The sequence below is a fragment of the Macaca thibetana genome, chromosome 11 (assembly GCF_024542745.1).
Source record: "Macaca thibetana thibetana isolate TM-01 chromosome 11, ASM2454274v1, whole genome shotgun sequence".
In the NCBI taxonomy this organism is placed as follows: domain Eukaryota; kingdom Metazoa; phylum Chordata; class Mammalia; order Primates; family Cercopithecidae; genus Macaca; species Macaca thibetana.
In genome coordinates this window covers 12064934-12080206 of record NC_065588.1, presented here as the reverse complement: position 1 = coordinate 12080206, position 15273 = coordinate 12064934, and the positions used below count along the sequence as shown (strand labels likewise).

The window sequence follows — 15273 nt, the reverse complement described above, 5'->3', positions numbered from 1 at the left end:
CTCATCTTTACAAGCAAACTGATTGCTTAAAAGGTTTGGAGAAAACAAGACGATGACTTTGGTATGTGATTCTGTGTCCATTTAGCCTCATTCCACACTATATCTACCATTAGGAAAATGCGGTGTTATTGTGTGTGAGTACTATTAATGCAAATTAGTTGTCATCAATTATTTTGAGTTTATTGTTTAAATTGCTACACACTCTCTTTCACACTAAGATGAAGAAATTGGTAGCAGTGGCTCTCAGACTTCAGTGTGCATCAGAATCACCCAGAGTGCTTGTTAAAACATACTGCTCAGCCCCTGCTCCAAAGTTTCTGATTCCGTTTATGGGGTGGGAACTGATAATTTGCATTTCTAGCAGTTCTCTAATGCTGCATTATAGAAATAGTAGCTTCGAATGCATTTTTAGCACCACAAAAAAATATCTAGACCCTTATTTGATACTGTGCTCTGATCATACAGAATATAGGGCCAAATTTCAGCAATCATTCTCAGGGGATACAGAGTAACTGGGTTAACCTAAATACAAAAGTAAACTAACAGCATTTTCTAAGACCGTCGATTTCTTAGACATTTCGAACCTGTGTCCAATTTGCTCAACAGCAACGCATTTGCTTCGTTTTTCATTCTTCCCCTTGTTTCCACCCACCTCTGATGGCAGATAGTTCTGGTCAAGTGCAGAATGTTTGATCTTGAACTCCCAAGTGCCCACTGGTTGGCGGGTGGCTCTGTTGGCCAGGTTGGCTGGGACATTCTGAGCATGTGGGCTGGCTCTGAGCGGTGTGATGACTTTCTAGGTCATTACAGTCCTGTATTGTCATAGGATCTATCCCAGCCCTTACGCCTTCATCACCTTGTAGGCTTAGACCCTTGATCTCAGCAGATTTAAGGGGCAATTCTATTGTGTGAGGACCAGGCATTGCTAAGTTCTCGGTGAGCTAATAAACCTTCACCACAGCATGGGTCCCAAGCATCTCTGATTGGGGTTCCTCTTGGCAATTTTTCCACCTGTGGCAGCTGCTCAGATCGGAATGGTTCACTCTGACTTTTCTGGTGCCACTTGTCTAAAGATCGCCTGCAGACTGCTCTGCAGTGGAGGCTTCCTGCCAGAGAAAAACCATTGACTGCCCTTTATGCCATAATTGAGTGGAGACAGGATTTACCTCATCAGAGCACCTTGTCTGACTGCATTTCATATTATTAAAAACAGAGACTCTGGACTTTTTTTTTTTTTTTTTATAAAAAATTTATTGAGATGATGTAATTATAGGCTTTTCTTTAAAAATTATTTGCAACTCACTGGCCCTGAGAAAAGGCATTTTTTTTTTTTTTCTTTTTTGTTACATTCATTTGATTCAGTCCCTTATAAACCCCACACCTCATAAACAAGAGATTAGAAACTAAACAAAAAGGGGGGGGGGGAGGAAATTCTAGATTCGTTCTGGTTTGCAGGTGGTTGCAGTCACAAAGAGAAATCATCAAGAATGTTCACTTGGCATGTGTGAAAGATTCAGGGGGTCTGCAGTTGTTTAGTGTTGATGCAGTTGGGTCAAGAGTATCAGGTTAGTCTTCTGTGGGTTTTAGGCAGGGATTATTGTGCCCCCCTCCCACCCCACTGGCTTCCTTGTGTCACAGCCTTTATTTCTACTCCAAAGAGGAGCAGGAGAGAGTGAACAGCCTCTGACTAGCACCAAATGCTTGGGCAAAGAAAACTGCCCCTTCTTCTTGATGTGTTTTCCCAAATCTTTTATCTTCAGTTTCCTGGGTGGGAATGGGCCAGATAAGGTAAGCCCAGGCTGGATCCTGATCCTAATTCCGTTCTTGGCATGCTGTCTGCTCCTAGGGCAAGTCACTTCACCTCCCTGACCCCCAGGTTTCTTTTTTGCAAAAGGGAGTTCCTATTTCAAAAATGTATTCAGACTTGGAGCCTAGGCAGTAAAAGGTGGGAATGGTGGTTTACTTCATCATTTCAGTAAATTGTCACAGCCATTTGAATTTCAGCTAAAGCGACATTCTCATTTGGACAAGAGATCAGTATCAAGAGACACTGGATAAGAGGGTTCCAAACATACTGTTGAAAGGAGAAAAATCCATTGGTCTGTCATTCCTCTTTTTCTGTGGGGATGCCCTCACCTCCCCAAATGATTTGGAACATGGGTGATGCCACCTTAAGCAAGACCAAGTCGCCTTGGGTCAAGATCTTAGAGTTCATGTTACCTTCAACATAGCCAGTCTAGCCAACTACCAGTGCTTTCTTCTGATACAGAGGAGACGGCCTGGCTAGCTTGAGATGTAGGAATGAGAACTTCAAGACCCAAGTGAGAGTACAGATCCATCACATGGCAGCTCTCCTTTGCATTTTCCTCTCCTGACTTCCGATTTGTCTCCTGACAACACCCCTAGTCCTTAGTGTTGAAATGAGAAATTTCATGCTGGGTGGATTAGGCAAGTACAATCTAAACTCTGAAAGCAGGGATTATGGCTGATTGAGCTTTGGGTGCCTCACTGTGTCCAGCAAGTACTTCATCAAGGTTTGCTAAATTCAATCTGAAATCTTTAGGGTCTGCAGGGTGTAAATACTGTATCTAGGTGCTGGCACTACCCAGGTCTTCTCATAAAGAACAAATGAAGAGGACATTTGCAGTTAGGGGGATTACAAAATCATTATTGGTAGTACAGATGGATATCCCTTACCTGAAATGCTTGAGACCAGAAGTGTTCTGGGTCTTGAATTTTTAAATTTTTTTGTATCTTGGAATATTTGTATATATATGAGAAATCTTGGGGATGGACACAAAGTCTAAACACAAAATTCACTTATGGCTCATATATACTTTATACACATAGCCCTGAAGGTAATCTTATGATATTTGAAATAATTTTCTATATAAAACAATTTGTGTACATTGAACCAGAAGAAAGCAAAGGTGTTAGATGTGGAATTTTCCACTGATGGTGTCATAGCATTCAAGAAGTTTTGGATTTTGGGGCATTTGGGGGTTTTAACTGTTCAGATTAGGGATGCTCAACCTGTATCTGAATGGGAAATAAAGACTATATTGGAATGAGTGCCTTCTATTTCTTCTTCAAGTGGCTGAAGGTATCATCCTAAGTCTAACTTATTCTCCTGGGATATTGCTTTAAATATAGAAACTCTTGGGGCAAAAGGGAATTTCCTTCCGTAATTCAACTGTAAGATTCTTTGAGCAGTAAGAGACTGAGTTCTTGCACTTGGGTGAAGAGGCCAGACTGAGAGGCTCTAACCCGAGCAACATCATGCCCTGGTCTCTGATTTCATATTCATACAGAGGGATGCAGTACAAATCCCTTTCTCTCCATTCTTAAAATCAGTGGCTTTCATAATACATCAGGTATTTGGCTTAATCTCTGCATTTGAGATCAAATACCAGTCATCTTAGAGGCTGAATTAGGGATCACCATGTCCTACTGAACGCTCTCAAAAGACACCTGCAGTGTGCTGAAATCTGGCAGAACCTCATCACCATTCAAGCAGACTGAGACCCGCTCACCTCACATAGAAGGCCCCTGACCTCCTGGAAGGTCAAATGGTGGGGCACCTGTGACAGTAGAAGTGGGGTGGCTACGCCCGTGTGTCTACCTGTGCTCTGATAAGATGCAGGGACAGACCAAGGCTGAAGAGAGCCTTGATCAGTTCAATTCCAGTGTCCTTGAACCACAGTCCATCTGTTCGCACCCTAGGTTGGTGTCCTTGTCAGTAAGGCCCAGGGAAAATTCCTCTTGCCTGTGTGACCCAAACTCTACGGGTCTGACTCAACTCAGAAAAGGCTGGGGAGAAGCCCGGGGGTCTGGTAACTTCCCTGGGAGCTGCTGCTGAGGGCACATACGTATCCTGGAGGAGCTGTGAGTTGCTCCCCCAGCTGAGTGGAGGAAACAGAGGGGAACGAGGAGGGGGTGCTTTGTAAGGCAGATCTAATCTGGATTAAAAGAAATTGTATTCCAAATATTGGATTTCTGAGACCTATATTGGAAGAGTCAATTTAGATGGCTAGAAAAGGAAAAAAAAAAAAAATCTAAAACAGCTTTCTAAAAATATCTGTTATCATCAAAAATACTAAGTGGCACTACCCTCATTTTACAAGATACCATCGATCTTATTTTGAGGTGAAAAAGAGCCACAAATGGGTCCTTTCTGAGACATAGCTATGAAAGAAAGAAAAGTAATGGATCCGAGGAATTTCCTGTCTGCCCAGGCTGGGCAAACACTGATTGCAACTGAGACTGCCCTTTAGGATCCTCCGTCTCCAATGCTCTGTGTCCAGTGGAGACCAGGAAACTTTAAAAAAGGCTAGGAACTGAAAAAAAAAAAAATCAGGCGAAGGCATGAAACTGACGGCAAGATGGCCTTTGGAATGGAGCAGAGAGGATCTTTCCTCACCAGCCTCTGTTACCTGCTTTGGAAAAATAAATCTCCACTGCAGAAGATTTTTGCCCAGCTTCTAGACTGCTGGGCCTGTGTAGTCTTTTCATATTTTCCACTTTGCAGCGCTCCCAAGCTAATCCCAACTGCCGAGGCCTTCCAAGTAACTTGGACGGCCTTCCGTCCTTATCTTACGCCTTAGATGCATGGTTCTCACAGTCATCTCAGGGGTGGCTCTCTGGACTAGCATGTATCTGTCTGCAGTACAGCAGCATCTGTGATGATTTTGGCCTCCCTCAGATGGGTGGCCAAATGCTGGGATGTGGGTTTGATTCTGTACTGCTGGCCACAAAGCACCCAGGTCACTGATTCTGTTTAGGTGCCAACAATCCCCAGGACTCTCCAAGAGGCTGAACTCTGTCAGAAGGCATCTGAATCGCAACAGCAGGCAGGGAGGGAGGACAGAGGGGACCAAGGGAAGAACAGAGCAAGAGAGAGAAAAAGAGAGCTCTCCTTTTCATTTTATCTTTTTTAAAAGCATTTTTTTTTTTTTTTTTTCAGCCAAGACCCAACAGTAACAGGAACAAACCTGATCCATGTGGCAGGAAAAAGAGGAACCTGAACCGCTCTGCAAGTATTCTCTTTCCTGACCAGCTGGGCTTGCCGCACTTTGTGAGGTTTGCAAAAAATATATATATAATAGATATATATTTCCATAGGAAAACAACATCGGATGTCTTCCCCTAGATGAATGATGAAGAGTCAAACTGCATGTTCTTAAAATAAAAACAAAAACACCATGAAACTAACAACGGTGGAAGGGTGAGGGTGAGGAATTACAGATGGAGATTCCAAATGAGAAGGAAACGTGACATGCGAGTCCCAGGCTCATGCCCTCTGCCAGAATTCCAGCCCCGCCTTTGGGTGGTTTGTCCAAGGTGCTCCAGGGTCCCTCTTCGTCTGCAAGAGAAGTGTCCCTGCCATTTCTGGGTCGCTTCCTTTTCCACTCTCCTCAGCCCGCCTGCTCCGTCACAACTCCAGCAATCCTGGTGGGCAGGGGCTCCCTGGGCTGCTGGCCCGCTGAGGTGGACTGTTGGTTCCTTCAGCATTCATCTTCTTGGTATATTTGTTCATCCAGCTCCTGGGACTCTAGGTGCTCCAGACGGTCTGTTCGGCCACTCATGATTTCATCTGGGGTTTTCATAAACCTTTGGAAGAAGTGGAGGAGTTAAGAGATTCCATTTTCCTAAAGCCGTCTTCACTCTGAACTCTAGCCTGTGTGTAAAGCAAGTCTCCATCATCTTATACAGCTGGAGAGCTACTGAACCCCGAGATTAACGCTAACTTAGTGCAAATTAGGAAAAGGTACCCCTTTCTCTGACTGTCTAAAAAGTGGCAAAATGATTATTTAAAAAGACTAGGGCCAGGCATGGTAGCTCAGGCCTATAATCCTAGTGCACTGGGAGGCCAAGGTGGGAAGACAACTTGAACCTAGGGAGTTTGAGACCAGCTTGGGCAACATAGCGAGACCCCACCTCTACCAAAAAAAAAAAACAAAAAACCAAAACGAAACACAACAACCTGGGTATGGTGGTGTGCACCTGTAGTCCTAGTTACTTGGGAGGCTGAGGTGGGAGAATCCCTTAAGCCCAGGAGGTTGAGGCTGCAGTGAGCTATGATCATGCCACTGTACTCTAACTTGGGTGACAAAGTGAAATCCTAATTATTTAAAAAAAAAGAAGTCTAGGATGTCTGTGAGGTAGTGAGCACCCTTTGGGACCGTGTGGTGTATTACTGCATGACCATACAGGAAAGCCTTTGTCCAGACCATGTATATATGTTTCTTTCTTTTACAGGATTAGATTTTACAGACTCACGAGAGCTGTATATCCACTTCCATTCCAGACTGTGAGCCCAGGAAATGGTATTCAAAACTTACATTTCAAAGGATATAGTTAAATGTTAAGTGAAAAATGCTGACAATAGGACAACTTAGTGGAGCTTCTGGAAAATTAGAAAGGCAAAAAAAGAGAGAATCTTTTACAACGTTATCACGGATTCACCCAAAATGACAGCAATGAACCTTCGTTGGTCTGTCTACCTTTGCAACTGGGGTGTACAGCAAGCCTCATCTTCCTGTTCAATGGGTTAAACTGGAAGTGACATCAATGACATGTTTCGACCATGATTTACAATGGCTCAGGAAGGCAGCCTGGTTGCAGATATTCCGCCTGCACTGTAGGGGCACCCTTTCCAGTCCCCCTCTGTGCCTGCATACTTTTCTCTCCCCATATACTCTGCCCTGTACCACTATCTTAGAACTTACATTTTCTCTCATTCATCCATGTGCAAAAGCCTACAAGGACCACTCAACAAGTCAAGGGTACATCCTTTTGCTCTGCTCATCGGGTTCTTCTACCATCTTTACCTAGGAAGCTCTTATTTTCCACTGTTCACCAGTATGAACCCACTGCAGTCTAGTGGTCTAGGCTCTTGTATAAATCATGGCACACGCTCTCCTACACATCTTTAGCTTTTCCCTTATCTGGAGCCCTCCTGACTCTTCTCACGAGTTGAGTCCTACTCATTCTTTGTGTTCTGCCTCCTCATCAAAGAGCTGCTTAATGGCACTAGTCCATGATTTCAACACTTAAACATCCATCTTCAACACTGAAACATCTTGTGAAGAGTACTCACAATTCAACGCCTCACTTGATTACATACTAGGTCTTACACCAAGAAACCTTCATTTTGTGGCAAGTCTGGCTTCTAACATTCATTTCCTCAAAAAGGACTCATCTCTCCCTCACGAAGAGCACTATTCCTTTCTCTTACTGAAGATCTTTTGTTGGAAGCCTATCAATCTTCTGGCTACTACTGCTTTTCCTGCTCATTGTTGGCAAACTTCTCCAGCAGTATGATCTGTAGCATCTGCAGTCTTTCTCCTCTTTTATCCCCTAACTAAAATTTCTCCCTCCACATCCGAAGTCAACAAGGAGCCCCTCTCAGCCAGCTCCACAGATGTGCTGTGCTTTGCCCCCCAAACTACCCCTTTCTTCTTTTGACGACTGTCCCATATTAAGCTTCTGATATTCCACACCAGGCTGTCAACAAGCATTTATTGAAAGGTGTAATAGAGAATGATAAAAAATAGAACCCTCTACCTTCTAGGAGCCTATAATCTAGTTGTCGGAGAGAAGGGCTTCACACATGTTAATTACAGGCTGAGCATCCCTAATCCAAAAACCGGAAACACTTCTGGTCCCAGGCATTCCAGATAAGGGATACTCAACCTGTATTAAAAATATAAATCATGTAGTTGCTCTAGCTACTCCGGAGGCTGAGGCAGGAGGATTGCTGGAGCCCAGAGTTTGAGGCTTCAGTGAGCTATGACCACACCACTGCACTCCAGCCTGGGCAACAGAGTCTCTAGAAAAACAAACAAGTTGGCCAGGCACAGTGGCTCACATCTGTAACCCAAGCACTTTGGGAGGCCAAGGTGGGCAGATCACTTGAAGCCAGGAGTTCGAGACAAGAGTGGCCAACATGGCGAAACCCTGTCTCCACTAAAAATACAAAAATTAGCCAGGCATGGTGGCAGGCACCTGTAATCCCAGCTACTAGGGAGGCTGAGGCATGATTATTATGAGAATTGCTTGAATTCAGGAGGTGGAGGTTCCGGTGAGTTGAGATTGTGCCACTGTGCTATAGCCTGGGTGACAGAGAAAGACTTTGTCTAAAAAAAAAAAAAAAAAAAAAAAAAAAAGGAAAGAAAAGAAAAGAAAAAAAAAAAGCAAAAGCAAATCATATCCCTTGGGGGCCCAAGGGAACCCAAGCGATGATGGAAGATGATAGCTATGTGTGTTGGAGCAGCCGAAGAAGGCCTCATTCAGGGCAATAGACTTGAGGTTGAGCCTTGAGGGTATAGGTATTAAAAAGGCAAAAGTTAAAGGAATCGTATTAGTGTTGTAGGGCAGCTGACAGTTTGTATTATGGTTTCATGAGGCAGAGGAGTGGACCAGAGACAGAAAGACATTGTTAAGTGAATCCCGATGCGAATCATGAAGTCCAGACATCAGCTTCCACTGCCAGGGAAGCCTTTGCCTTTTTCTCATCTCCCAGATCTCATGAAACTGCTTGTCATTGAAAGACTCCAACCTGGGACCTTCTGGCAACAAGCCCTGGGAAATGTAGTTCCCAGGCTTCTAGCCTCTGCAACACAGAATAGAGTGGGAATGGTGCTGAAGAGCCAATGGTCAATCTAGCACAATGACTGGGATACAGGAAAAGTCAAAGGGAACTCTAGTTTCAAAGTTGGTTGCTTCAAACAGCAGTGATGCCTCTGATGAGTAAAGAATTCAATAATTCTGGGTGGAATTTATTTTTTCTTTTCTTCTTGAGATGGAGTCTCACACTGTTGCCAGGCTGGAGTGCAGTGGCGCGATCTCGGTTCACTGCAACCTCCGCCGCCCGGGTTCAAGCAATTCTCTTGCCTCAGCCTCCCAAGTAGCTGGGACTACAGGTGTATGGTACTACGCCCAGCTAATTTTGTGTTTTTAGTAGAGATGGGGTTTTACCATGTTGGCCAGGATGGTCTCGATCTCTTGCCCTCGTGATCCGCCCACCTCGGCCTCCCAAAGTGCTGGGATTACAGGCATTAGCCACCACGCCCGGCCTCTGGGTGGAATTTCTAATCTGAGATGAGTTTCTGTTTTGAGGGTGTCATGTCTGAAATACTTAAATGTGACACTTAAGTGGACACAGCCTACAATAAACTCTTGGACATTCAAATTTGGAATTTCAGGGAGATTTTAGAGTTGGATGTAGAGATTTAAGAGCCTAACCACTGAGGTGATAAATGAAGTTGTGTGTTGGGATCAATTCATCCACAAAAAAGGTATAGAGTGGGAACAAAGGGAGCCAAGGACTGCATTTAGGTTGAAGGATGAAGAAAAGGCATCAGTAGAGCCAGAGAAGGGAGCGTTCTTTTTTTTATTCCTTCTATTCTGTTTCCCTTTCTTGAATAGCCTTTCTCATTTCTTTTGAAGATCTTAATTGCTTTTACTATTCCTAAGTTACCATTCCTTCCCAATGCTAAAGACCAGGTTCTCCGCTCTTTCCAATAAATTAATCGTATCAGCGAGCTCATCTGTTCATACATGCTCATCTGTTCATCTGATACATACAGGTAGGTATCACTTCCTACCTGTATACAGATAATTCACAATCTACATCTCTAGCCCCATCTGTCACTCTCTTCTGTCCCACCTGCCAAAACCCATCACCCAAGGTTGTGTTTGTTGATGTCACTTCTACCAACCTGCACTTGGCCCCACTAATGACTACTACCAGCACCAGAGGTCTACTTCTACATCTCCTGACTGGTCCTTCAGATCCCTCCTTCTTCTAATTCTTTCTCCTCTCTTGCATAGTACTTGGAATCACAATCTATGTGGCAGGCTAACTGGTTATCTATGAGGATAACTCATTATGAGGAATTCTGGAAAGAAAAATTCTAGTACAGCAGCTTGTAGACTTTTCTGACTATGATGCATTATAAGAAATAGAAATGTATTTTACATCATGACTCATCACGTACATACACACCTGGAACATTTTCATGAATCAACTGTCATTGCTACATGTGATGCAGTCTGGCATTTTCAGCTCTATCCTATCCTATTTTTATTTCATTAAAAAAAAAAGCTGTGATGGACCCATTCAATCTATTTCGTGACTCACTGTGGGTCATTACCTGCATTTTGACAAATACTGGTTCAGAAAGTTGCCTTACAGGGTTGGTAACCTGGAAGTCTAGGGTTAATTCCTTGTTTTGCCATTGACTTTGTGCTTTTAACTACACCGGACTTTAATGCTACATAATATTATTTGATCACTGCGTTATTTTAAAGGTGAGTCAGATTCTGTTCATTTAGTTTTGGCTTTATTACAGGACAGACATAAGTTAAAAAAAATAATTTCCTTAAATCCTAACAAACCAGTACCCGGTATCCAGTTTGTAGCAATGATTGGCTTTGGGTATCCGATAGGCAGGTAGAGATCTTAACAGTCTCCCCCCACTCCCCGTTCTTTAAAGAAAACAGCATCCTCCCAAAAGAAGGAAAGGAGAAAAAGGAAGTGCTACCTGAACAAAAGCCTTTGTCCTGGCTCCTTCCTGATAATGTTTAGTTTGTAGTAGTGGCGCAGGGCTCTGGACATTTTCTCATAGGTCATGTTTGTTCTGTTCTGTTTGTTCAAAGGAGGAAGGGAGAAAAAAAAGCACAAAGACACAATGAAATGAACCTCAGAAAAGGCACTGGGGGAGCTATTAAAATAAAAGCTCTTCAGCTGCTGCCTGTGGCCCTGCCAGTTTGGGAAGCTACCTGCTAATCTGCTGCCTTCCAGGCACATCTGTCCCCACCGTTTAGCTTTTTATATTCCCTGTCACCAAGGTTTACTCCTAAGGTGAATCACCCTTTGTCCGAAGTCCTGGAGCCCTAGCTAATAAAACTGATCCCATAGCAGCCTCCCTTATTTCCTTTTCCCAAGACTGCTCTCTGCTCCGCCTAAGGAATTTCCTGCAGGTTCCCCCTATCTCTGGGTCACCCTTCACCTTCTGACCCACACAGCATTTCTTTTTTTTTTGTTGCAATGACCTTTTCTCAAACTTGTGTTTCTGGTCTGTCGTTTTAAGGAAGACAATTTTTTTGTTTAAATTCCTGTTGTGGAAGCAAGAATACAGTGGTTCTGGGCCTGAGGCAATGGTACAATGTGGGAGTAGCAGAGGGATTTTTCTCAGTGACTCACACATGGAAGTATCTGTCAGTGGGGCCTTGCCATATTTGGTCATGGTCTGCATTACCCACTGCCTTCTTAGAAGGCTGCAGGTCTGGGCACACCTGGCTGGGCCTCTCTGCCTTCTCACTCAGCAGATTGAGGTTGTGCCACCACCGTGCCAACATCAGGCTTTGCTTCAGGTCCACCTATCGGCTGGCCTGGATCACGGCTACCCACTTTTTACATCTCCACACTTGAGCAGTCTTCCTTACTGCAAAATACTTTATTCAATGCCATTCCCTCCTCTCAGTTTGGAAAATTGTGGGGCAAACTTCTTGCATCGCTTGCTTATAAAGGGGATGTTTTACAGCCAGAATGTAAGTATTTCCTATGAAGAAATGGGCTTTGGGGAACATGGGAGTTTCTAACTGAGCAGAAAAGAAGTGGCACTTCCCAAAGGTCCCCTGTGAGTCACAGAGTCTTGCCGTACTTCCCTTTTACCCAGTTCCTAACAACAGTGGAGGTGGCGGGATCAGGTCAAGGGGAGTGGAAACAAGAGTCACTCATGATGCAGCCCAGTAAACCAGGATATGTGAGTTAATGGGCACCTGGTCTCAGGAACAAATGGAAAGATGCATCTTTAATTATTTCCTTCCCTTTGCAACTGCCTAATTGCTTGCCTAGCAAGGAATAAACTAAATAAGTATGGGCAGATGTAAAAAGCAGAAGATAGACGATTATCCTCCAATCCAGGGATAAAGACTTCATTTCAGCACTAGTTTATGGAGCAGATATCTGCTGCCCTTTTACCTTATGGTTTCCCCACAGTCGAGCCAGTCCGTTGGGATCCACTATCCGGAATATTTTGGATTCTTTGTCCTCCCATCGGATGAAGTTTTCGTACCGGCTGTCAGAAAGCAACTGATAGACGTAATCCCAAAGCAGTCTACAGTCTACAGAGGAAAAGGGCAAGAAAACACTGTTGAAAACGTTTCTTGTTGAGTCACTAACCAGAAGAATCAAAAAACAATCCAGCAACTGCTTCTGCCTAGCTTGGGGTGACTGATTGTCTAACTTCCTTGTTTTACAGGGAAGGAATGAAGGCCCAGAGAGAGGGAGGGAGGTCCTGTTGTGTGACCTTTGACCCCTTGGAGGCCTCAGAGATGATCCAGGCAACAGCCTCCCTCCACAGACGATGATACAGTGACCCGGAAGTCCACAGTCGTGACCCAAACTTAAACCTGGGCAGAGCCCATGTGAAAGACGGGAAGCAAGTTCTAACTGTGAATGAACGGGCTCTGAATGTGTGTTAAATGCAGCCTGGAAGGAGAAAAGGGTGGAAAGAGGGTCCTGATGTTACAGAGAGAGCTGTGTGGTAAAAAAATAGTGGGATGAAAAGATTATCCTGGTGTTGGTGGGAGACGGATGGATAAAGATGAGAAGGCTGGGGTAGGCTAAAAACACAGCAAAAACGAGTGAGGAGTGAAAAATGGTGGGAAAAGAAAAATTATGTGGCTTGGTGACTCTGTGGGAACTGTGGCTAGCATGGTTTTAAAAAGAAATACAGATATGCTCATTCTATCACACTTTGGAGGCTTTTAAAAAATGTTTTGATACAGTGGATCATGGCAGAAAGCAGCCCAGTGCAAAAATCACTTTCTCCATTTGCAGAACTGATGTTTGAACACTCAGTCAGGCAATGGATATTTATTAAGTGTCAAGTGATTTAATATGGCCTAGGCATGGTATTGGGCCTTGGCTTTCAGCTGTGGGTTAGTAAATTAAAGGAGAAGACATGGCCGGGCGTGGTGGCTTATGCCTGTAATCCCAGCACTTTGGGAGGCTGAGGCGGGTGGATCACTTGAGGCCAGGAGTTTGAGACCAGCCTGACCAATGTGGTGAAACCCCGTCTGTACTAAACATACAAGAAATTAGCCAGGCATGGTGGCGTGTGCCTGAAATCCCAGCTACTTGGGAGGCTGAGGCAGGAGAATCGCCTGAACCTAGGAGGCGGAAGTTGCAGTGAGCCGAGATTGTGTCACTGCACTCCGGCCTGGGCAACAGAGCGAGACTCTGTCTCCAAAAAAAAAAAAAAAAAGACGACGACGTGATGTGCACCTTCCCCTTGTTCTAGGACTTTCTGGATGTGTGCTATGAAGGTGTGTGGTTGCCCCCCAGCAGAACCTGGAGAGGTAGCTGGGGACAGATGTGTGCCTTCTGGGTTGAGTTAAAGGTTAACTGGCCTCCAGATGAGGAGAAGCAACATCAATTTCCAGGTGTTCACTGCATGATTCTGGAAATGCGCACTTTTTATAGGCACTCGTCAGAATGGCTGGTGATGGAAGATCCATTACTAAATGCCAAGTATGAACTCAGCACTTTACCTGTATTATTTCTGATCCTCAGAGAGGTTGAAATAACTTGCCTGAGGTCACAGGGATTTGCACTCTGGACTCCTGCACTACAGTGTTCTTTCTTTTTCACTTTGGGCGAGGCCTGGGCCTGGCACATTTGAAAGGGGAGTGTCCAGTAGAGACTTGGAATATTATTACAGCCAATACATCTGCATTGCAGAGAAAGACATACACCCTTCTCTGGGGGTATATTTACAAGGGGAATTCAGTTGGGCCACCCTGAACATGTTTGTTAATCTTCCTGAGGTTCCGTTGCCTCACTTATGGAGTGGGAATAACAGCACTTACTTTACGGGATTACTGTATTAGTGATAATGGGAGGGAAGAGAAAGTAGTAAAAATAACAACGGTATTTAGTGGGTGCTATTTGTGGGTACTGTGCTGTGGCTTCGACAAGCCTGGTTACATCTGACCCTTATGCCACCTTATGAGGCAGGTGCTGTTGCTATTCCTATTTTATAGACCAGGAAGCTGGGGCTGGGAGGGTTTGATGATTTACTCAGAAGGATACAGCTTATGAATGACACACAGGATTCTTGGCTCTGTATGACCCCAGAGCCCATGCTATGACACACTTCCCACTGCAATTTCTAGTCTCAGAGAAACTCGTTAATGGGTATACGTTCGTAAAATCTTAGGGCTTTGCAGAACAAAGTACACCTGCTCAGTGTACCTTTTCTGAACTCCAGCATTCTCTTTGAACAGCAGAAGACACCGGCAGAAAAATGTGGCATTTTCCAGAAGCTTAATCTTTCAAGGAACTACCATTAAACGTACAGCGACCCTAAATCTTTAGTATCCCTTATGGTATCCTTTCTTCTGTATTATCTGTGTTTAAACATTAATGTAGTATGTCACTGATTGTGTTTTGGAAAAGGACAAGTGGCCTCCTTCTTAAAACAATGACACCATAGTCCTGGAGTGTGAACTCCATTCTAACAACAGAAGCTGTCCAGACACTTCTATTGCCCACCCCATCTTGCCATGGCTGCATTCTGTATTGCCAGAGGACGGGCTGAGGTAGGGGGTGTGGAGAAGATGAGTATCCCGGGCATCATAAGTACCTTGAGAAACCAGTGTCCTACTGTAGACTGAGAATAATCTAGCTCATTTTTAAAGCATTTGAAAGAGGATGATTCTAGTTTCTAGGCAAAGCAGCAAAAAGTGGCGAAGTGTCTTTTTCCCTTGCAAGCATCTTCTTGTCTTGAGTCACTTTCACTATAAAGGGAAAATAGAGATCTGCTGTGGTCTGAATCTTCATGTCCTCCCCAAATTCATCTGTTGAAATCCTAACTGCCAAGGTACCTTTGGGAGGTGATTAGGTCTTGGGGGCTCCACCCTTGTGATTGGGATTAGTGCCCTTTTAAAAGAGGCCTGAGGGAGACCCCTCACCCTTCCACCAAGTGAAGACACAGCAAGAAGGTGCTGTCTATGAACCAGAAAGTGGGCCCTCACCAGATGCCTCATCTGCCAGGGCCTTGAACTTCCCAGCCCCCAGAACTGTGGAGCAGTCCGTGTCTACTGGGTATAAACTACCTGGTCTATGGCAAGTTTGTCAGAGCAGCCTCAAAAGGACTAAGGCCAGAACTCAGCTGTGGCTTAATATTTCAGTGTTTTTCCTACTATCAAATGGCAGATATATTTTAATTTTCCATAATCTCTTCCAACTGGAAAACATCT

The 15273-nt window shown here is 44.3% G+C and overlaps 1 protein-coding gene across 2 annotated transcripts in view; it reads right to left on the bottom strand.

Moving 5' to 3' along the window:
- Positions 1-1748: 1748 nt before the first annotated feature.
- Positions 1749-15273, bottom strand: part of ETV6 (ETS variant transcription factor 6) — a 248238-nt gene continuing 234713 nt past the window's right edge. For both annotated transcript variants that reach the window (XM_050748231.1, XM_050748232.1), the window contains exons 6-8: positions 11990-12132; positions 10548-10648; positions 1749-5610 (exon numbers count right to left, since the gene is read on the bottom strand). In XM_050748231.1, coding sequence (XP_050604188.1) covers positions 5505-5610; positions 10548-10648; positions 11990-12132 — 350 coding nt within the window. In that variant the 3' untranslated portion in view covers positions 1749-5504. The remainder of the gene's footprint in view (positions 5611-10547; positions 10649-11989; positions 12133-15273) is intronic.